The sequence below is a fragment of the Vombatus ursinus genome, unplaced genomic scaffold (assembly GCF_900497805.2).
Source record: "Vombatus ursinus unplaced genomic scaffold, bare-nosed wombat genome assembly UNPS02014793.1, whole genome shotgun sequence".
In the NCBI taxonomy this organism is placed as follows: domain Eukaryota; kingdom Metazoa; phylum Chordata; class Mammalia; order Diprotodontia; family Vombatidae; genus Vombatus; species Vombatus ursinus.
Window position 1 is genome coordinate 3,005,657 of NW_020954571.1, and position 23,895 is coordinate 3,029,551.

Genomic DNA, 23,895 nt, shown 5'->3' on the forward strand with positions numbered 1-23,895 from the left:
CTATCAAATAAAGGGAAGTGGAGAAACATCTCAGCCATGGGGAGGGGCAGCCAATGCAAAAACATGGAGGTAGAAAATAAAATGTAGTGGATAAGAAATAGCTTGGTTGAAATATAGTGTATATGAGGGGAAATAATAATTAGAATTTATATAGAACTTGAAGCAAAAGATTGGATGATGATGACACAGTCCTGTGGTTAAAGATAGTTTTATTCTTGATAATACATTCTGAGTCATACCCTGTTCTCCATGAGGTCCTTGTGCCACCGGACCCCAGCACTCAGTGGTGGCCAGATCCTATCATAGGGCCTCTAACATCAGCTCTAATGTCTTTCCATTTTCATTTCATTGATGTGTAAAACATTCAACTTGAAGGAGAGTTAATCCAATCCTGACCACAGCATCTTGCACCCAGCAGATGCTTAATCAGAAGTCCTACTTTCTACAGATCAAAGAACAAAGCCCAGAGATTTGTCCAGCAAGGAAGTCTAATTAACAGAAGACTCCTGTTCTATTCCAATCAGTATAAATCAATTTGATATGATTGTAAGTTCTATATATTTGGCCCCAGAGCTGTGAGCTACAGATGGTAAGATCAGTTGCATAATCACGGAAACTGGATGGAGGTTCTCCACCCTTGTTTTTCCTTGACATGGAGACCAAGCCCAATGTGGCAGAGGTGACTTAACTACATGGAAAGTTCCCCAAAATTATTTTTGTACCTCTGGACCATTCTGTCTTGTCCAACATGAGCAGGTATCCATCTTGTGACCATCTTATGACCACTCAGTCAGTGGAGATATTCTTTGCTTTGCCCAACTTGTGACTCTGCTGATATATTATTTTGCTTATTTTGTTCTATGCATCATATGTCAACCAATGAAATTATTCTATATCTGGTATAGCTGCTCTTGAATGTTTACCTATTGAACCCTATAAAAATGGGTCACTGGAAGGAGGAGGCATCTCAGATCATGAGGAAGATCTAGGTCCACTTATTTAGACCTTTTAATAAAGTGCCACTGGCTCAGAGCTCTGCCTCAGTTTCCCTTATTGTAGGTTGGATAATTTTTATCCTCATACCACCATCTCACAAATTAGGGTCAAGGGGGCAGCTAGGTGGTGCAGCGAATAGAGCACTGGCCCTGGAGTCAACAGGACCTGAGTTCAAATCCGGCCTCAGACACATAACACTTAATAGCTGTGTGACTCTGGGCAAGTCACTTAACCCCAATTGCCTCACCAAAAAAAAAAAAAAAATTAGGGGTAGGCTTTTGACTTTCAGTGGAGGGATTCAAGCTTTCTTCCTATTGTACAACTGCAGAATGTGTGTTGCCGATAGGAGAACATCAGTGTTATTCTCAAGTATGAAGAACCCAGGATTTAAAAAGCATAAGAAGCAATGGTCTCTTTTCAGCAGCCCTGCTCCCTGAAGCTTGGGCTCTGGGCTCCAGCAATCACCACAGCTAAAGATGTCACCACTGACCTTCACCCCACAGCTGCACAGCTTCTTGCCCTCTTTGTTAATAATACATTCAGCTCTAAGCCACATTTCAGTTCCTCAACCTGGACAGATAGTCCCTAAACACAGCCTGTTAATTTAGCCTTATTTAATTTCAGCAGCAAAGAGATGATTTTTACATTGACTCAGGGGGACACTCCATGTATATGGAATGGGAGCAGAGAAATGTGTGGAGATTAAATCCATCAGAAAAAAAAATTAGAAAAAGCTTAGCCAAAGAGCAACAGGGGAGTTAGCACTGGTGGTAGAAAGCATGGAAGTATTGAAAGAAAGTAGAAGCATTCTTTTGTTTTCAGCCTCATCCTGATTTGGTGGAATTTGTGCAAATGGTATTTTGACCAAGTTTTGGTTCAAATAACACAAAATCAAAGGGAGATTTTGATTAATTGGGGATTATTTCATTAACTTTACAATCTTCTTCATCATTGCCACCCTCCTCTTCCCTCCTCCTCCAATTCCCTGGTACCTGCTAGGTACTACACTTACAATTAAGACTATGAAAATGTATAAGACACTATCTCTGTCCTCAATGGACCAACCTAATGACCTATGCAGAAAATTAAAGTGAATTCTGTCTTTGGTTATGCCTAAATTAACTCAGTTTGGCTGATCAATGAATCTGAGAATGCTGGGTCCTTAGCCACCACATTAGGAACTCTTGTGGTACCAAAACATACACACAGACTCCATGCCTCATATTCTTTTCTTCCTCATTCCTACCTCTTAGAATTCCTCCTTTCCTTTACGATTCTTAGGGGCTTCCTTCTACAAGAGTCTTTTCTTGGTCCTTCTAGCTGGTAACACCTTCTCCTCCGAGATTAACTTGTATCTACTTTATATATGTTTTATACACACTTACATATGTCTTTGGTATATATGTACATGTGGACATATTGTCTTCTCCCTTAAGATGTAAGCTCTTTGCTAGCAGGGACTGCTGTGACCCTAACAAAAGTGCATAGTAGTGTTTAATAAATACCTAACTGATTCACATGCATACAGGGAATCTCAGAATTAGAAACAATCTCAGAGGTCATATAATCCAACCTATACCTAAGTAGGAATGCCTTGAGATCTGGATGCCTGGCCCAAAGTTAGACAGGCAATAGGCTAGATCTCTGAGCTGGTTGTCAAGGACTTAAGCTATTGGCCCTTCCTCAAATGATCAATTAACAAACATTTACTATTCCTCATACTAGATGGAAGACCCTTTCCTGGGTGTCATAGGAGATATGGAGATGAAGCAGATATAGCCCCTGCCCTCAGGGAGCTGACATTTTAACTGAAGAGACTGGACATACATGCTTGAAAATATAACTAACAACACCAGGCATTCAATGGATCAAATATCTATTAAGCTGCCTCTGTGGACTATGTGCAAGGGACCAAATAAATGATATAGTAAGAACTACAGGAGTGATAAATAATAACAAACTTATCACAATGAGGAGGCAGGGCCATTGAGCTTTGGGGGTAAGGAGGTAATAGCTGCTGCTCCAGTAATTCTCCCGCTCCAAAGCTGCCTATCATCAAGAGATAAAAGCAAAGAGCAGAACAGACCTTGGGGCTAGTGTTCCTACAATGGTATTTATACTGTAATTATGAAATTGAGTGTGAGTGAGGCAGAAAGAAGAGCTCAAGGGCCATAGGAACCTGCCACGGAAGAGTCTGGGGACTGCTGAGCCAGATGGGAGAGGGAAGACTTTCCCATGGGTCTGTTTTTGATCCCATGTCTTGCAAGTATCCCTAGCACAGAACTGTGTATTAGGCTGTGCTTTATGTTACCTAAGTTCTTAGTCACAGTGTCCACCTAAAAGTTGTGTAGGAACTATAAGTCTAGAAAATCTGTAGTTGCTGTATCTTTAACAACACTCCTATGTACCTCCTCTCAGACACATTTGCATTAGCTGTTGTAGGAATCTGTCAATCAGGGATTTATGAAAAAGATTAAAAAAATGAATCCTACCCTAATTGCTCATGATTGGAACTAGAAAATCTGAGAGCTCCGACAAAGGCCTAATGCAGCCCAGACAAGAGATTCAGGCGTCTTGGTTGGTGTTCAAAGCACCAGGGCTTCAGACACCAGGCATAATGGAGAGCTGAGTGAATATTCCACAACACAATAGCTTCTGGCAGGGGTGGGGAACATGTGGCCTCAGAGGACCTAGAGGGCTACATGTGGTCTCGAGGCCACAGGTTCCTCACATCTGCTCTATCTTTATCGTACAGGAACATCTTTTCACTGGATATGCTGGCCCCGCCCCCTCACTCCCTACCCCAACCACTGCTAGTGCCTTCCCTCTGAGATTACCTTTCATTAATGCTGTATATGGGGCAGCTAGGTGCCATAGTGGGTAGAGGGCAAGGCTTGAAGGTCAGGAAGACCTGAGTTCAAATTTGGCCTCAGATACATACTAGCTGTGTGACCCTGGGCAAGTCACCTAACTCTGTTTGCCTCAGTTTCCTCATCTGTAAAATGAGCCAGAGAAGGAAATGGCAAAGCACTCCAGTAATTTTGCCAAGAAAACCCCAAATGGGGTCACAAAGAGTTGGACATGACTAAAAAGACCAAACAACAAAAATGCTATGTATATTGTATGTAGATAATTATTTGCATGTTGCCTCCCCTCTTAGAACATGAACTCATTAAGAACAAGGACTGTTTTTGTCTTTCTTTGTATTCCCAACCCACACACACCACAGTACTTGGTGCAAAGTAATATATTTGTTGATAGGCTGACCAACTGCTCAGCAGCAACAGAACTGGTACCATCAGTGAGTTGCTGGAGACTTGATCTTCCAGCCTGAACTCCTACCAACTCCCTGAGGTTGAGAGTGAATGGCCCAATCAGCTAATACATCCACAATCTGATAGTAAGCAAATTTGTGTCTCCAGTTCCCCCAGTTCCTGTGAATCAATCAGGCAGTGTCGTGAAGCAAACACACACACACATATACCAAAAAATATAAAAAAAGAAAAAAAATCACGCTTTTCCTCCATTGCCTGTCCCTGATCTCTGCTCTCATCAACTCAGTCGTCTACTACACCAGTCTCTTTCCTCTTCTGCCCACTCTTTCTGTGAGGCTTTCTGGAACCCTGCCTTTATTGTTAACAAACACTTTTTCATCCTGGATTTCTTTTCACATGCCTTCCATCTCCTTACATTCACAGAATCATTACTTCTTCCTGAAGGCACCTTTTCCATGGTTGTTTTCACCTTCAGTCATGAAGGAGCTGGAATACCTGATCTCCACTAATATTTCTAGACTTTTCCTCTGCTGCTATCTCTTCTTCCCCTTTGATGTTCAGCTCATCTAGTTAGATTAGAGATTCATGGGTCCATGAACTTTTTTTCTTTTCTTTCTTTCTTTCTTTCTTTCTTTCTTTCTTTCTTTCTTTCTTTTTTTTTTAGGCAATTGGGGTTAAGTGACTTGCCCAGGGTTACACCCATGAACTTTTTTAGAAAATATTTTGGTAATTCTATTTCCATATAATCGGTTCTCTTTGAATCCTACATATTTTCAGTGCGTTTTAAAACATGATTCTGAGAATATTATTCTGAGGGATACTCTGAGAAGTCCATGGAAAGTCCTCCTTCCCCCACCTGACTCAGCAGTCCCCAGACTCTTCTGTGACAGGTTCCTATGGCCCTTGAGCTCTCCTTCCTCCCTCACTCACACTCAATTTTATAATTACAGTATAAATACCACTGTAGGAACACTAGCCCGCACTAGGCTGTGTCCAGGATACTGACAAAGTTAAAAGCCCCTGCTATGTCATCCCTTCCAGATTCATGTTGTTTCAATCTTATAACCTTCAGATTCAGGATACAAGAAGTCCTGACGAGTAAGAGAACTGGGGAGAATTTACTAAGATGAACATCAGTGGGGAATAAAGGTAAAGTATTATGCTTTGGTTCAAAAAAATCAGCATCACCAGGAGAGGGTGGGAGAGCCATGGTTAGACATTATTTTACCTGAAAAAAACCTGGAGATTTTAGTGCATTGCAAACATAACATGACTTAGAAGTGTGATGTGGCAACTAGAAGAACTAATAGGGTATTGGGCTGCATCAAGAAGAGTAGTTTTCAGGAAAAAGGAAATAATACTGTGGTCACTCTGTACTTCTGTGCTCTGGCAACATCACCTCTACAATATTCTCTTCAGTTCTGGGTATCACAGTTTGAAAAGGGTATGAATAAGCTGGAAAGGGTAACTAGATGGAGAAGAACCTTGTTTCCTTGTCATTTGAGGAGCCTCATACTTGGGGATTTCAACTTACGCAATGTTGTCCTCTCCAGTACTCATCTTGCTTCTTGGTTTACCCAGCTCTTCATTTCTTAGGTTCTCTGCTCCTTCCCTCCACCTAATACCCTTCTCTTCATTCCCACAAGAGTTCTACTTCCACAAGCAACAACTCTGAAATCCCTCTGTCTGGCCATAACCTCCTGTTCTTCCAGTTTTGCCTGTGCCTCAGCCCACTTCCTAAACCCATGACCTCCAGTCACTCCATCATTCCCAGTTTTCCCAAGCCATCTCCCTGGCTCTGATCTCACTTCCCCCTCCTTTTCAATCTTAGCCCTTTAGTTAACCAGTTCAATTTTATATCATCCTGTAGCCTTGAGGTCCTGGTCTCCTTGTTTTCCCCTCACTTATCCCTTTCTAAATCTCACTCTTGCATCGCTATGCATATCTTTGCATGCTCATCTGTTTCTATGAAGTTAATTCCATGACTCCAAGGCTGGGTGACCAGTACCCAATGAAACAGAGCAAGTTCAAAGAAGGTAAGATTTCATCAGTGAATAGGAGGTAATCCCTATGTCTAATTTAATAGATTCATAAATCGATTCTCCTTGACAATGAATCTATAGAAACAGTCAGAAATCAGAGCTATAAATTTACTTAGTCTTTGAAAACCAGTCAGTAAGTAAAAACTTATTAAGAACCTACTAAGTGTAGGCACTGTAGTGAGGATATGAAAAAAAAAGCAAGGCAGCCCTTTCATATGAGCAGTTCATATTCTAATGAGGGAAAGAACATTCCCAAAGCCCTGGTGTGACCACATTGTCTCCTTGCTCAAAAAGCTTCAGTGGATCCATAATGAATCTGAGATACAATATTAACCTCCCCCCTGCCCCATTCGATGTTTAAGGTTCTTCACAATCTGGCTCCAACATAATTTTCTGGATTGATTTCCCTTTACTTCCGACTCACCCAGACCAAATTGGCTTACTCTGCATCTTGGAAGCCCTAACTCTCTTCACAGCTCAGTTCAAGGGCCACCTCATACAAGAGGCCATTCCTGATTCCCCCCATTCTTAGGGCCTCCCCTCTTTGTTCACCTCCATCACTTTGTTTTCCTTGTAAATATATGTTGTATTTTCTCATCTATATGCATGCAGATGTTCCTCAGTAGTATATAAGCTCCTTAAGGGCAGGGTCTATTTTGTTTTTGTGTCTTCAATGCCTACCATAGTGCCTGACATGGAGTAGGCACTTTGTAAATTTTTTTTTTTGCATTGTATTGAATCAGGCAGCTCTCAGATAAGTAGGCATGGTGTACCTGACGACTTTTTACCCAGAGAAATATAGACCTTTGTAGCTTCACTTCTCTGGGGAGGTAATGTCCTCCTCTGGATCTTATTCTACCTGGCAAGAAAGGGAATTTCAGGGATATCACAAAAAAAAAATCCACTCTGGAAAAGGAGTAGTATTTCTGGACCCTCCAATGATAGAAAATAAAGGTACTTTGAGTGAGGAAAAGCTTTCTTAGGTAAAGGAGTTTTCTCTGAGAGGGAGACCTTCAAGGATCTCTCTGTATGTTCTGCTCAAAGATAGGAGGAACGTCAGGGCTCAGACACTCTAGAGACAGAGCACATGCAATGTGCTTCTCTACACCATATTGAATCCAGGTAAAGGGGCAGTTTATCTCCCAGATGACCCCAAGCAGCAGTCAGCTGGTAATTGAGCCCACAGACAGTGATCTATCTGCTCCTCCTCGTACTGTTACCAAATGAATGTGACCTGGGCACTAAAATTCCAAGAAACACCTTTGATTCTCTTGCCAAAGAATGGATCATTCTAAATTCTAAACACAAACCCAGAAGCCTAGACTTTCCTTGCTTTTATTTGTTTCCTATAGGCAGAGATGATCTAAAGATACTCTTTGGGACTATTAGCAAGACACTTAGTTTTCCTGTCCTTGCCCTGACTCCCTGATTTGGTACCACATAGGTTTCATAGGATGCAAAGCTGGAAGAAACCTTAAAGATCATTTGGTTTGATCCAATTTTGGTTTAATTCATTTTACAGATGCGGAAACTGCTGTTCATAGAAGGGGCATTATTTGCCCAAGAACACAGCCATAGTAAACAGGACAACCAGGCTTTGAATGCAGCTCCCCTGGCTGCACATATAGTGCTCTTTCCATTATTCTATGCTGACATCTTGAATTTGTATTTTTAAAACCTCATCTGGAATCCTCCAGCAAATGTATTTTTGGAAACCAGGCTTCCCAGAATAAGCACAGACAGAACCCCTTCTCCAGAGTCAGAACCCAGTAAAAATGATGAGTTCCGCTGCAATTTGAAAACCTCAGCCCAGCTATTGAGATTCACACGCATGGCCTCAAGTTGCTGAGCTGCAATAAAGTTTAATTGAATGCCTCCTTCCAGAGAGGACCTTCCCGAGTTAATGTCAGTTCCTCTGAATGACCCGATGAAGCCATAGTTTTTCTCTTTTATTACGGCATGCCACAGCCAATTTAGGGGGAAAAGGAGATGACTCTAAGTGAGGGAAATAGGCTCCCATGCTGATAAGAAAGCCTTTAACGTTTAATTAAAGGAGACAGTGCCTGAGTAAAAAGGTAACTGGTAAATGGTAAATTTCAGAAATTGGCAGATAGACAGCCCTGTTTTTGCAGTGTCTCTTTTGTTTGGGGGGTAGTCGTAAAGTCTACAAACACAGACTTGGGCAGAGAACAAAAGAAAATTGTTTTTAGTTTATCTTGATACTGAACACTAATGTCCTTGAAGTAAGGGGACCCTGGAGAAAAAGAGATAGAAACAAAAGGAAAGGAGGAATAACCTGTGAATTCAATGAACAAAATTGGAGCACTGAGCCACATACAGCCACAACATCATTCTTATTTTCAAGCCGTTAGCAGGAGGAAAGCGATCAATAAGGAAATTGCTATTTCTTTTCACAGTATCTGTGGCTAGCAGCTGTTGCTGTGGGCCTCCCCCTTGGGGCTTGGCACAGGAAGGAAGAATAAGGCCCCAGGAGGGATGAAGCTTTCGGCCTCCTGGCTCTTTGGGGGAACCTTTGGAGAAGTTGCTGAGATACCTTACAGCAGACTTTTCTGAGAATCCTAAGATTTCCAGCTGAAAGGGACCTAGGAGGGAGATCATGGAGTATAACTCTTTCATTTTACAGAGGAGAAAAATGGGGGGGCCCACAGAGGGGAAGCAATTGTCTCTTCTATGATAGGGGAAAAAATAAGCAATAGATAAAGTGAGATATGAACCCTTTCCTTCTGATTTCAAATGCAGCTCTTTTCTCACTATCCTACATATTAAACTTGCCAAACCCATGTCTCTGTTGAGAAAGGGTGACCGAATAAAGGTTAAGAGACCTGGGTTTGGGTCCTAGTTCTGCCAATTCAATTCTGTTCAACAGACATTTATAAATGTCTGCTCTGTTCAGAGCCATTAAACAAGATAGATGCCAAGATAAATAAAAAATGGTCCCTACCCTCATGGAGTTTACAATCTATTTGCAGTGACCTCAAACAAGTCTCATCACCCGCAAAGGGCTCCAATTTTGTCCTTTGTCAAGAAGAGATAATAATTTCTCTCCTACTTAAACTGTATGATTAGTCTGAGAATCAGCAGAAAGAAAATCCTATTTAATTCAACAGGCATTTATTAAGTGCCTACCATGCACAATAACAAAAAAATTAAAAAATGGTCCCTTCTCTCAAGAGGCTTATTTTCTACAGGGGAATGCAAATAATTAAACAGAGAAGTAAATATAACACCCCCTCTGGGGTATCCCACCCCTAACTCAAACCCACCAGTTGGTTCCCCTAGGGCACAATTACCTGAGGTCCAAGGTGCTCTCTGGGTCCACAGTACTAAAACTATACTTGGAGCCCCCATCAGTGTATTTACCTTTAAATACTTAGCCATTTGACACAATTAACTCAAGGCAAATACATTTTTTAAAATGTCATAAACTTACAAACTCTAAGTACACTCTCCCACAGATAAACACAGCATCCACAAGAAGAGTAGGCACACAAATGGGATATACTAGAAAAGAGAGACACTAGTAGAACGCTACTTGCTCTGTAGGCCCTTGGTTTTTTCCCCCTCTTTTTATGTTGTTTTCATGCTATGTTCCCTAGACACAGCATTATCTGTCACTTCAGTGGGCTTCTGGGGCACTTCTTCAAGGCTCAACTTGACTGCAATTGGACTCTCTAAACCTACTCCATACTGGGCTTGGTATTTCTTATTGGGTGAGTTGTTCCCCTGAAAAACATCATTATTGATGAAGACAAAGGTTAGGGAAATACCTACTCACTTTTGCCTCATTCCCAATACTTTAAAAGAAGCTCAAAGGAAAAGATAGAAAATGATTCCCTTTTAAGAGTTGGGTTCTTCCTTCATAGTTGCTCTCTTCTTCACTGACAGAGATGATTTCCAATGTTCAGCCAAGCAACTCTTTCCTTTACTTTCTCCAGAGCTGACAAGATTGCTTTTTAAAAGCCACCAGGGTTGTGGCTCATAGCCAGACACGGCTATCTGTTCCATAATCCCATTAGGTTTGATTGAGGAACTTCTTCATACCTTTCCAAAAGGCAAAGAAAGGTAAACATTTCTCTATACTTCCTTCATGCCTTTTATTTTTTTTTTAAAGATACATTGAGGAGGCAGTAAGTGCTAACAATTAATGGAATCAGGAAAAGCTTCATGAAGGAGGTGGCATAAGAACAGTCTTGAAGGTAGCTAGGGAGGCTAATAGGTAAAGACAAGGAGGAAACATATTTCAAGCATAAGGGACAACCTATGTTAAAGCAGAGAATAGAGTATGGAGTTCAGCAAATGGCAAATAGGCCAATTTGGCTTGAATACAAAATAATATGAGATAGGTATGGGAAGGTAGATTGAAGTTAAATCATAAAGGGCTTTGAATATGAAGAATGTATATTTTATCGTAGAAGCAAATAGGGAATTATTGAAAGCTCTTGTCTGGGGATGTGGTGATAAGGGGGAAATTACATGGTCAGACCCATGCTTTAGGAAAATTATTTTGGGGGCTGTATGGAAGATGGATTAAGAAAGGAAGAAACTAGAGGTGGTAAGTCCAGTTGGAAGGTTGTTAAAACTGTCCAGGCAAGAGGTTATAAGGAATTAAACTGGAGGGAATGGGGTGATCATATAGGTGAAGAAAAAGGAGTAGAGGTAGTATCAAAATTAGTTGGTAACTGAATGGACATGAAAGGGTCAAGGAGAATGGAGCTTCAAGGATGACCCTAGGACACTACAGAACCTCCACAGTGAAATCTACAGCCATTAAGAAAACATCAACCTAGTAATCTACACAGGAACAAGCAAGTCAATGAAGAATAAATATTGTCTAGCCTGTGACAGGCAACTGTATTGACAGGACGTTGAATTAATCCATCCCTCCACCTATCTTGGATGAGCATGGCAGACAATGAATTGAATAGGAGGTGGAAACAATCTGATTGTTTGGGGGAAATTGCTGCAGTGTTCTCAATGATCCCAAGCTGTTTCCTGTTGCCAAAGCTCAACTTTTTAATACAAGTGCTCTTCCCATAGGGCTATTTTGCCACAAATCATGGAACACCACAATCTCAGAAGAATAAAAGTTTTAGATGACATAAAAGGCAATGAAATGCTGTCTGTATGGTGGGTATAAGCAGGGTGAAGCAGATTACCAGCAATGATAGGTACAGGAAGTGTCATGAAAGACCTCATTAAATATATGTATGACCAGATAAAGAGGTGATCCAGTCAAGAATGAGGGATAATAGAGGAACCAATAGAGTTTCGCACTGGTATTAACAAAATATAAAAATTCAGAGGAAGACCTCTAGTACATTGGATAGATTCTGTATGGAGTATTTAGGAAAAGATACGAACAAGAGTGGTATAGGAGGAAGAATAGATGGGTTGCTTGTCTTCTGCACGACTGGCAGAAATACACCAGTGAGATCACAGAGCGATTGAAGTATAGCATCATTATTATGATATGTATAAAATGCAAAAAAAGAACATTATGAAATTAACCTTTTTCAATTTGGGATTTTGCTTTTAAAAAGTGACAAAAATTTTTATCTGTCTCTGGGTCAAAGTGACCTAGAGATTCCATTGCTAGGAATACACTAGAAGAAAGTTAAAGCAGAAAGAAAGTTACTATATACAACAAATATTCAATATTAACATTTTTTTGAGCACTTTAGCAAAGAACTGGAAATAAAACAGATGTTCATCAATTGAGAAATCACTAAACAAAGTGTGGTGTGAGAAAGTAATGGAGCATTACTGAACTATAAAAAATGATGACTATGAAGAATTCAGAAAAGCATGGGAAGACATATAAGCTGATGCAGAGTGGAGTAAGAATAATCAGGAAAATAATATGAACAATGACTATAACATTGGAATTGTAAAGAAAAAACAAAAACTAATACTAAGTAATTATTATGACCAAATCTGACCCCAGAGAAAAATTGAGAAACTCAACTTCTCTTTCCTCTTTGTACAGAGAGCTGTGAAATACTACCTACACTGTCAGTCATGGTTTATATGTTGGTTGATTTTACTGAAATGTTTTTTTCTCTTTTTTTTTAGTCTTTGTTATAGTTGACATTTCTTTAGCTGAAGGTGAAAAATATGTTCAGAAACGAAGGTGATAAATAAAAACACATAAAGATATGAGTGAAACTAAGATTTTAAAAACTTTAATGCCTCCTTTCTTTTCAAGATCAGTATATATTATTTTTTTTAAAAGACTCCATTTACACTTTGGAATTAAAAACTGTATGCATGTTGGAGAGAAATTATTAAATAAGAGATTTTATCCTGAGGTCCTAAACACCTTCCTAAGAATTTTGCCATGCTGCAAATGCCTTCAAGCTTTTCGAGGTGACAATGCTCTTTAAGGCAGGATTCAAGTTAGGGTTGTGATCAAGAGAAACTGTGAACAATCCTGGGTGGGGGTGCGGTGTAACTTATGCTTTTGTCGTGTTCAATCTCCCTCCTCAGTGAGAGAGGAGACGGTAAGATGTGAAATTATATGGCGATATTCTCCAGAAAGTTTTAAACTTGATTTCCATTCCTACTGTAGGACTTTTTAATCTAAAAATTAAAGGTAGAAAGGGCCTTAGAGATAATTCCATCTAGCCTCTTCATTTTACAGATGGAAAAACTGAGGCCCAGAGAGAGGAAATATCTTGTCTTTTTTTTTATTTCAATTTTATTTTCAGATCCATAGTGACAGATCTTTCTCATTCACGGATCTTTGGGGTTTGTTGTTGTTCAGTTGTGCAGTTGTGTCTGACTCTTCTTGACCTCATGGACCATAGGATTTTCTTGGCAAGGATAATAACCCAGGAAACACAATACAAACCAACTCTCTCTGTAGAAGGGAAGATTTTAAGGCACTTGAGAAGACAAACAACTGGATCTGTTCTGCTGCTCCTAAAGAGGGATACTGTATGCCTTCCCCAAATTAGCATCACAAATCAACACAATTCGGGCTAAAAAATAAGCAGCATTTTTAAGGCTGCAAGAGATAACAACTTCGGGGCAGCTAGGTGGCACAGTGGATAAAGCACTGGCACTGAAGTCAGGAAGGACCTGAGTTCAAATCTGGCCTCAGACCAAACTCTACACTTACTAGCTGCATGACCCTGGGCAAGTCACTTAACCCCAATTGCCTAAAAAAAAAAAGAGAGAGAGAGAGATAACAGCTCCCCTTTTGGGAAAGTGGGATGCGAGGAAAGCCTAAGGCTCATGGACCCTGGCATTGGGTCATGTCACCAATCAGAAAGACAAGTGAGGTAACTTGAGGGGTCTTTTTCCAACAAAAGCTCTGAATGAGATTTTGTCCAATTCTACTGGGCTGAATAAGACCCAAGGGATGTTTCAGACCAAGGAAATACCTGGTGTGACCCAAGGGCTCTTTGAGCACATTAGCAGGCCAGTCAGCTGATGCCAAAGGGCCTCAAGGCAGCTTATGAGTAGACAGCTGAACATGATGATGGGGGTTCAGCATGGAGTCAAACCTCAACTCTCCCTAGACAGCACTCTTTAATATATCTTAATCTTTCTGTAACTACTAGCATGAATCCAAAGGAAAATCATCTGAAAGCCAGAGTAGCAACACCAATCCTTATCCAAATGTTTCCCACAAATCATGGAAATGTGAGCTGAAGGACCAAAGAGTGAGCAAAATGGCAGTGGGGGTGCTCTGCTATCTGCTGCTCATCCTTACATATTTGGAGGGGTTAGTGAGCTGCAGCAGGATTTGCTGGGGGAAGCTAGTTCCCCTGTGGCACTGGGTCAGGACTCAGAGCACCATTGATTCAGGATGCACCCATCAGATGCCATGGGGCAACATGGTGAAGCAGGGACCATCAAAACACAGGCTTGTTGGACACTCCAGCCTGGCATGGGATGCTGGCTATAGGGATCTGGCATAATTACATAGATAGTGATTAGCAGAGCCCGGATTTGAACCCATGTCCTCTGACTCCAGAGCCAGGGGTTTATCCACTTTACCAGCCTGCCTCTTCCTTTGCCAACATGATACATGAATGCAAGATTGTAGTTAGGATTGGAGGTCTTAGGGTGAGTGGTTGTTTGTGGCCAGAATTAAAAGGGTCTTGGTCAGGACTGGGAAGATCTTGTGGTGAAAAATGAGGAAGGTCTTGGTAAAGATGAGCATATCTGTAGTCAGGGTTATGGTTGTGATGGGAAAGGGTCCTTGGTCAGGACTGGGAGCTGTTTATCATCAGGATTGGGGGATTCTTGGTCAACTAAATTCAACAAACATTTATTAGGTACCTACTATATACAACATATTGTTGCAGGTGTTGAAAAATCAAAAAAAAAAAAGTAGTTCCTGTCCTCAAGGAAATTAATTTCTGGTAGGTACAGGGGATACAGTATGGACACAGACAAGGACATAAAAGGTATGTACAAATTAATTTGGGTTGGTCAAAGAACATTAAGCAATTGAATAATCAAGGTAGAAAGGGTGCTTGTGGTCTGGGTTGGGGAGGTCTTTGTCGGTGGTAAAGTCACCAGTGGGTGGGACTGGGAATTTTTATTAGGGTGAGGTGCTTGTGGTCAGAGTTGGGGAATGTTTTGGTGAAGGTTGAATTTTAGTGGGGTCAGGATGGCAGTGCTCTTCATCAGGATGGTGGCTATTTGTTGTAAAGTTTGAGTGGTCTTGGTCAGCATTGGGGGGGTATTTTATTTTTCACTAGGCTTAGGGGTAAGGATCAAGAACAGAGTAGGGGGAAAGAGCTATATACAAAGTCTGTGGTAGGGTAGCTAGGTGGCACAGTGGATAGAGTGCTGAGCCTGGAGTTCAAATGTGACCTTAGTTACTAGCTGTGTGACCCTGGACAAATCATTTAATTTTGCCTCAGTTTCCTCATCTGTAAAGTGAGCTGGAGAAGGAAATGCCAAACTACTCCTTTATCTCTGCCAAAAAAAAAAAGTGGGTCACAAAGAGGCAGACACAACTGAAAAATGCCTAATCAACAGCAAAATGGTAAGGATTGAAGGGAATCACGTTAATTTCCTTTCTCCCATCTCAAGCTATGGAATTAATTTCTCACATCATACTCACTTTTCTGTCTTACTGCTCCCAGAAGTTTAAAAAGACAATGTTAGGCCAGGATGTTATACCGGTAAGAGTAGGGAGATAGGTGACCTGGGTTCAAATGTGGTAACGTGTAAAGAATTTGCGAATTTTAAAAGACCACATGAATGCTAGATATTATTGTTATTAGCTTTAACACATACCAACTGTGGACCTTTGCTTGGTTAAGTTACTTCACCTCTTTAAGGCTCAGTCTCACTATCTATGAAATGACTTCACAGCCTACCTCACAGGGTTATCTAGAGGGAAATGATTTGTAAGTCTGAATATACTGGAGAGAAGGGAGTTATTATTCTATGCTAAATTAGTATTAGTTTCATAATCCACTTGCTATGGTATGGCTTCCTCATAATGAAAAGACTCTGAGCCACTTGAGAACGAGATACATTTCCCACCCATCAATGTATGACCCAGAGCATCAGCAGCACTGACTCATCAGTATCAGTATCAGTATCAGTAGCACTGACTCTTCAGTATCCTTATTGTTGAAAGAACAACCTTTGACACAGCATCTCTGACATACTGTTCTAATGGCCCTGTTCTCTTTGCTCATCTGGGAAAGAAAAGGCAGGTGATTCACTGCTCTGTCCACAGGAATGTAAAGGACACACTTCAATCCAGAACTCTACAATTCACAGAACAGGAAAGGCATAGGTCACTTCACATAATACCTTTTATCCCTTTGACCTCATTTGTGAACTGGAGGAAGAAGATGGTTGGAGCTGTGTCTTTTTAAAAAAAAGTATAGATACCTAGTAAAAAATGAGAAACAATAATAATAAAAGCTAGCATTTATATAACACTTTTAAGGTTTGCAAAGCACTTTATACATACTATCTTATTTTATCCTCACAAGAACCCTGGGAAGTAGATGTTATTATTATCATCCCCATTTTACAGATGAGGAAACTGAGGCGTATAGGTTAGTGACTTGATCAGAGCTACCCCCATAGTCTCTGAGGTTGGGTTTAAAGTCATGATTGTAGGTCCAGTACTTTGTCCACAGCACAATGAAGTGAATAGAGAGAGATGTTGTGTCCTCAGGAAGAGTTGCAACTCCAGTCTCACTTCTGATATCTGCTGACTGGGTCACCCAGGGCTAGCACTTAGACTCTGAGTTCCAAGCAATTCTCTCATAATATGTCAGAGAACATTTCCTAATTTGCATGGAGAGAGGGAGTTTTCCTCACTGGTATTCCATATACACCAAAGCAAAAAAAAAATTTTAAAAAGGCATTAGAAGAAAGATTTATTCTTGTTTGGGCAAAATCTCCTTTGTTCTACATTGATTTTGCAGAGGAGGAAGATGAGGCATAGAAAGTCACCTATTTAAGGAAAAAAAAATGAGTTTCCTCTTTGTTCTAATTCTCAAAGATTTTGTGAACAAATTTGTTTTCACCTTATCACACATTTGTTTGTTTTATAGATCTTGATAACCTCTCCAGACTAAAGGGTCCTCCTTATTTGGGTTTCTTCTCACATGGAAATCAGTCAGTCAACAAACATTTATTAAGCACTTATGCATCAGGCACTGTCCTAAAGCCCTCCGTCCTTTTATCACCCTTGCATTTGTCTTTTCTCTGGAGCTTCTCCAATTTCATTGTATCCTGTTGATGCAAGTTGAGATGCCATTTTATATTGTTTCTTTAAATAACTGCCCTGTGTTATCTCCTGCATACTCTTTCCACAGAGACATTTGTACTGAGATAGTATCCGTAGTAGAGGAAAAACATTCCCAGAATCCAAATAGAGGCTCTCAATGTGTGTTCTAGACTTAGAACTCTGGCTTTAGACATTCTAGAGAACAACTGAACTTTGATTCTGGGGCAAACTTTTAATCAAGAAAATTGACTCGTAGCCTATCTTCAGCCAGTCTATTGGCTATTGGAATCTTGGAGAAACAGGAGTAGGCAAGTTTCTTCATGTAATTCCTGTAATGTGTGTGTGTGTGTATGTGTGTATGTGTGTGTGTGTGTGTGTGTGTGTTCAACATCATAGTGGAATTGTTGCCCCTAGAAAATCCTTACACGAATGTTGTAAATCCACCCTGGACTCATCAGACCATTACTTAGTCTATTCAATTTAATAGCTATTTATATATTAGTTTTGACTGTGTAAAGGAGAAAATTGTTTCAGAATCAGCATATAATTACTCACATACAATGCTTGCCTCCTGGTGCCTCAGCAGACTGATCCCTATCACGCTGGGGTCCAAATGAGAGGCCTCAGAGACATGCCTTATGACTTTTTAAAACTCAGAATTTGATTTTAATAACCAGAATCCACAGCAGTTCTCCCTGGTGAAGGAAACTTATATGCTAGTCTCTTTTTGAGATAATTTGTAAACAGAAATGTATGGAAATGTCTGTGGAGCACCAAAGTTTTAATTGGAGCTTCAGCACATAGTTCAGCAGCATTGTTATTCTCTAATGTGGAGCTTTTCACTAATGAGGCACTAATTAAGGGGTTAGGAGTCTTTTTCCTTTTGGTTCCCCCTCCTCCTCCTCCTCCTTTTAATATCAGCTGCTTTAGACTCTTCTGAGTTCACTGCTGGAAGCATTAATGTAGGTCAGGTTAAGAACTGCGAGAAAGTGTAAGGCATCTTTGAAGGTTTTGTCTAATGAGCTTGGATGGGCATCCATTTTGTGCTACCAAGAAAAACACAAAGGTGAAAGCAAGAGAATGATATGGAAATAAGCATTTGAGAAAGGAGGCTTGGAAAGGAGGTACGAGAGAGACAGAGAGAGAGAGAGAGAGAGAGAGAGAGAGAGAGAGAGAGAGAGAGAAATAAAACAGAAAAACAGTAGGCAGCAAGGCTAAGGAAGTGGTCTAGGATATAGTGAAACAGTGGTATAAGAATTTCATGGCTTCCAAGGGAAGAGTTTTTTTTGAGAGGGCATTTTCTTTTTAGTTACTTATTTTGAAAACTTAACTTTTTTAATTAACACAAATTTATTTTCTCTCCCCTTCCTAAGTAGGCCATTTTCACCAGTCTTATTCAGACAGATGGAATAGCCACAAGTCAATTAATTAATCAGCAAACAATTTTAAAAATTTAAAAACTACATTGGGTGTCAGGGATACAAATACAAAGAATGAAACAGTCCTCATTCTCAAGGATCCCAAGTAGTTCTCAGCAGTGAGACTAACTGCTTTTGTCTGTGAATAGCCCTTTCTTTTCCCCAGGCTCTTCAGAAGGGATTGCTCAGCCATTATGGCCAAATGACAGGTCAGGGATTCTTTTATGTAAACATAGGTTTCTATTTAGTTCCTACTCTTTCCTTCATATTTTCCACAAGATGAGCAGCTAATGCTTCCATTCTTTGTAGAAGCTCTCCAACACATTATGGGAGTCTCTGCCATGGAACCAGATGAGGCAATTCATCTGGTCTCAGTGATTCCTACTCTTGATTGGGTTGGATATTTAGCTGAAGCAAATCATGCTTCCAGAGCTAAGAGTCCTCAGAACTGATCTTACTGAATTGGAATCAAGTGGATCTGGCATGAGTCTTTCTAGTTTCCCATCCCCATGACCACCACTTTGACTTAGACTCCTGCCACTGTTCACAAGTACATGTTGTTAACTGGTTTCCCTGCTTTTGGTTTATCAACTCTCCAACCCATCCTTTACACCAGTGGTGTCAAATTCAAATAGAAATTGGGGTCCTACCAGACGTAATGATCCCTACAATCTGCACATTGACATAGTTCTAAAATGTAATATCTTTTATTTTATTTCATTAATTACTTCCCAATTGTATTTTAATCTGGTTTAGGCCACATTCAGGAATGTTGTGGGCCACATGTGGCCTGTGGTCTATGTGTTTGACCTGTCTACTTTACACATGCCTAATCACATCATTCTACCAATCAAAATGCTTTAGTGGCACCCCACTGTCTATGAAATTACATATAAACTCTTAATACTTGGATTCAAGACACTATGATTTCATTCCAACCTATCTCTTCAGCCTTATCCCACATTTCCCCTTCATGTATTGCATGGTCCAACCCTACACTCTTTGTCCTTTTTTTTTTTTTTTTGGCCTTTCCTTTCTGTCTTATTGTCTTGGCTCACATTGTCTCCTGTGCCTGGGATGGATTCCCCACCATCTAAACCCATCTATTGGATTCTCTTTCTTCCTTTAAGACCTAGATCAGCACCTACATCATCTATAAAACCTTCTGTGACTTCCTCTTCCCTCTCTAAGTAATTTTATCTTGGGGCAGCTAGGTGGCACAGTGGATAGAACAATGGTCCTGAAGTCAGGAGGACCTGAGTTTCAAATCTGCCTCAGACCAATCACTTGACACTTACTAGCTGTGTGACACTGGGCAAGTCACTTAACCCCAATTGCCTAAAAAAAAAAAAGACAAAAACAATAAGTAATTTAATCTTCCTCCTTTTTTTTTTATGTTACTTAGCCTTAATATGTCCTTTGCACACACCATGTTTTGCCTTGTACTATGCATGTCTGTCTACATGTCTTTTCTTTTAAGTTAGATTGCAAACTTCCTGAAAGCAGGGTCTATGTGTATTTATGTTTTTATCTGAAACACCTAGCACAAGTCCTCATACATGCTTGATAAATGTTTGTTGGATTGAATTTGGGTTGTAATTCATTTATTACAGAGCTTTTGTTATTTTAATGAACTCTGTCAAACAGAGGTGACCATACAGTGAACCTAACTCCAGAAATCCATGGAGATGGGTTAGCCTAGCTCTTTCTGGTGTTGAAGGACAGAACTAGGAATTAGTGGAATCAGGCAGTTGTGTAAAGTAGAAAGGTCAAACATGGGCCACATGTGGCTCACAACTCTCCTGATTATGGCCCAAACCAGATTAAAATGCAATTGGGAAATAATTAACAAATTAAATTATATTAAAACAAAATAAAACAGGTAATATTATATTTAAAACTAAGTCAATATATAGATTGCAGGGATCTTTTTGTATGGCTGTGGTCCCCATTTCTATTTGAATTTTATACCATTGGTGTAAAGGGTGGATTGGAGAGTTGATAAACTGGAGACAAGAAACACAGTTACAATGTGCACTGGTGAGCAGTGGCAACAATCTAAGATGAAGTGGTAATCATGGTGATGAAAAGGAGCAGAGAAACTAGGAATTAGTGAAAGTTATAGTGAAATGGATTTCAGCTCAATGTAAGGAAAAACTTCCAAATGACAGCTGTCCAAAAATGGAATGGGCGGGTGAGTTCTCTACCTTTGGAATAATGTTGTTGAAAGCTGGAGGAGGAACACGTATCGGACTGTTCTATATATGATTCATGTTTTTGGTTGGACTATATGATCTTGGAGGGTCCCTAGAGACTCTGATTGCAGATGATGGGAGAAGAGTATAAGCTTCTTGGGGTGATATAACACGATCCATTGGGACAGACTTCTCTGGGAATGAGGGATCAGGAGGCGTTGGAAAGTATGGAACTTCTACCAAGTCTTCTGATGCTTTATAGCTGCTGAGCCATGCTTTTCTAAGTGGATGATGAGGGAAAGCATAGACAAGACTACCTTCTGGCAGGCCAGTGATTATGCTTAAAAAGTAAAGGACCAAGAGATGCCTTAATAGTCACTGCAGAATCAAAAAAGGAAAAAGTCACTTCCAGCCCAGCTTCAGTGAGCCCAGATATGAGAGGGTGGTGGGGGATGGTGGAAGTGGTGGTGGTGGTGGGAAGAGGCAGAGAGTCAATTGACTTTCACAGGATCACAGAATCTGTGTGATGTCATCGAGTCTGGATCCCTACTGGAGTACACATGATAGAGCCATGACATTTGGTAGGAGCTGGCATGAATGCATCTGGGCTTGATGAAAAGCTGTAAGTGATCCTCAAGTGTCCTAAATAGTGACAAGGGAGAGGTTTCCAAAGGGATCTTTTCCCAGTGGCCTGGAAAGAATAATAAATGCTTGTTGATTGATCGAAGCTCACCTTTATATTGCCACAAGGTTAACAAAACACTTTTCTAACAGTAAGTCTCAGGGGGTGGGGTAGGTAGTACAGTGCAAGTATTATTGCCCTCATTTTAGAGATAAAGAAGCTGAGGCTCAGTGAGGCCAAGTAATTTGCTTGTTGTAACGTAGCAAGCGAATGACATAAACAAGATTTGAACCCACGGCTTCTGATTTTAAGCTCAGACAATGATCTGAGAACCTTGTACTCTCCCCTGAGCAGAGAGAATAAAAGTCCCAGGATTCAATGTTGCTAGGTAGACCGCTAGTGGATGGCTAGTCTAGTTTCCTTCTTTGGGGCTGGGGTGAGCTTTTCCCAAAGCCCCACATAACCTTTTTGTCAGGCAACCAATTTCATATCGATTCTGAAGAATGGCTCACTTTCAAATCCCTCCCCTCAGTAATTACAACAAGGAAAACCAGAACATCTCCTAATATTTTATTGTTTCTTAGTTAACTATGGGTAGTACAAAGCTTTCCTCTTTTAGAAAAAAATGTAGCTTCCTTCACACTGTTGCACTCTCAAAACTTCTTCCTAGAAACTCCAGGTTCCTAAAAGCCTCTCTCATCAATGGCTATGCTTTTTAGATACTGTAACAAGGAGAGAATCATTTCTTTTGATTATTATCAACATGAACTCAGTTAATTGTGTATAAGGGTAAACACTGATTTTTTTTTTCTTTTTAGAAACAAAACCATCATTTATTAACCCAAACTACAGCATTGCATTTACAACATTCATTGCATAAACTGAACAGACAAAGTTGCCACCACTGGTAAGTAACAGACATACATTATACAATATATTTGCTGAATACATAATTTCAAACAATATGGGTACAACAACTGTTCAGAATACATACTCCAACCATTGGGTTTAATAAGTACTAAGACAAAGATCCAGGAGCTACCTTGGGTCTCAGCACAGTTAATCTAAGAGACAAAAAACACAGTCGAGAGACAGTAGCTGCAATGGAATGCAAGGAAAACTAACCAGTGTTAGTCTCGCCAGACACCTAGTTTGGCCCCTGGGGTTCTCTCTCACTTAGACACAAAAATCATATCCATCAAAGTTGACCATGATCTAAGAAAAAGTCCATGCAATCCAGACAGAGGGACTGTTCTCCAAAGAGAGTTATCCAACAGTCATTGCCTTCCAATAGTATAAGAGTTGGCTAGAAGGGCAGAAGGGAGACGGGGAAACATTTTGACTGCAGTTCCAGCTGCAAATGTATGGTTTTCTTCTGAAGTCTGTGGCAGGCCCGTATTCTAGACACACAGAGGTAACGTTCACCACTCTAACATCATATTAATCCACATTGCTGATGATTCTTTAAAATTATTATTACTTGTTAGTTATAATTATTTTGGCAGTTGTTTGATAGGAGTTTTCTTGTGGGTTAGGACTTTGCCCTGAAACTAATGATCTGAGGGCCCTATAACTCATCAGACCGGATGACATGGAAGAGGGTGACATTGTAAAGGGTCTGATGCCCGTTGTTCCAGGCATAAAGGGCCCTGTCTTTTGGGTTGTAATCCAACATGGAAATATGTGAGTATTTGTTCTGGAATGGGATGTCAATATATTCATAGGTTGAGGCATTGGTCTGGTATGCATAGTGGACCTTGGTGCCTCCTGAGTAGCCATTGGTGACGTAGAGAGTGCCACAGATAATGAAGGCCTCCCCAGCACTGCGTTTTGGGTAGCTGGTATTCCATGTCTGGAGGATCTGCAGGGTGTTGGGGTCCAACTTGCTGATCACTATGTTCCCCGCATTCTGGTTGGTGGCATAGACGGCCCATAGTCCATTCTCGTCCACCATGAGATCAATGTCTGAATGTCCTCCCCAGGCATAATGGTACATGTTGTTGTAGCCAGCATAATCCAGGCTTCGGGTCTTGAGGATTAATTCTGTTTTCAGGTCAAACCTGATGATGATGTGACTTTGGAATTTATTGAAATAAATAGACCCATTGTAGACCACCTGCCCTGTCCCTGACCAAGGGTGAGGGAGTCGATGGGAGGTGAAATTGTCTGTATTCATAAAATCAATCATGGATTTGTACTCTCGGACAAACCGATTGTTGTGATAGCCATCCATGTACCAAACCTGGGTGAATAATAGACACCATTAGCATGACAAGAGACAAAGAGGACACACGAACACAAACACTGAGAATAGATTTCCTCCCCAGGCAGGAGCTTGAGAAGGTGGTTTAGAAATTAGACAACCAAATATTACCAGGAAATGGAACAAGGAGAGTATAATTGAGACTAAATGACTTGATTGTACTTCCTTCAATTTCATGTCAATCTTCTCAGATGATGTGGTACCCAAGGAGCTTTCTGGGTTTATTCCCTTCCACACCCACTCTGTTCTAATCAAATTGATCTGCTAGCTGTTTCCCTTCTATCACATTCCATCTTCTGTCTCTTTGCCTTGTTTGTCTTTTTATGGTTCTCCATGTCTGGGATGT

The 23,895-nt window shown here is 40.5% G+C and overlaps 1 protein-coding gene across 2 annotated transcripts in view; it reads right to left on the reverse strand.

Annotated features, from left to right (window-relative positions):
- Positions 1–21,505: 21,505 nt before the first annotated feature.
- The window catches only part of OLFM1 (olfactomedin 1), a 60,053-nt gene continuing 57,663 nt past the window's right edge, over positions 21,506–23,895 (reverse strand). Inside the window, exon 6 of one of the 2 annotated variants that reach the window (XM_027869787.1) lies at positions 21,506–23,528. In XM_027869787.1, the coding sequence (XP_027725588.1) occupies positions 22,854–23,528 (675 nt within the window). In that variant the 3' untranslated portion in view covers positions 21,506–22,853. The remainder of the gene's footprint in view (positions 23,529–23,895) is intronic. The other variant, XM_027869786.1, reaches the window with a different exon arrangement.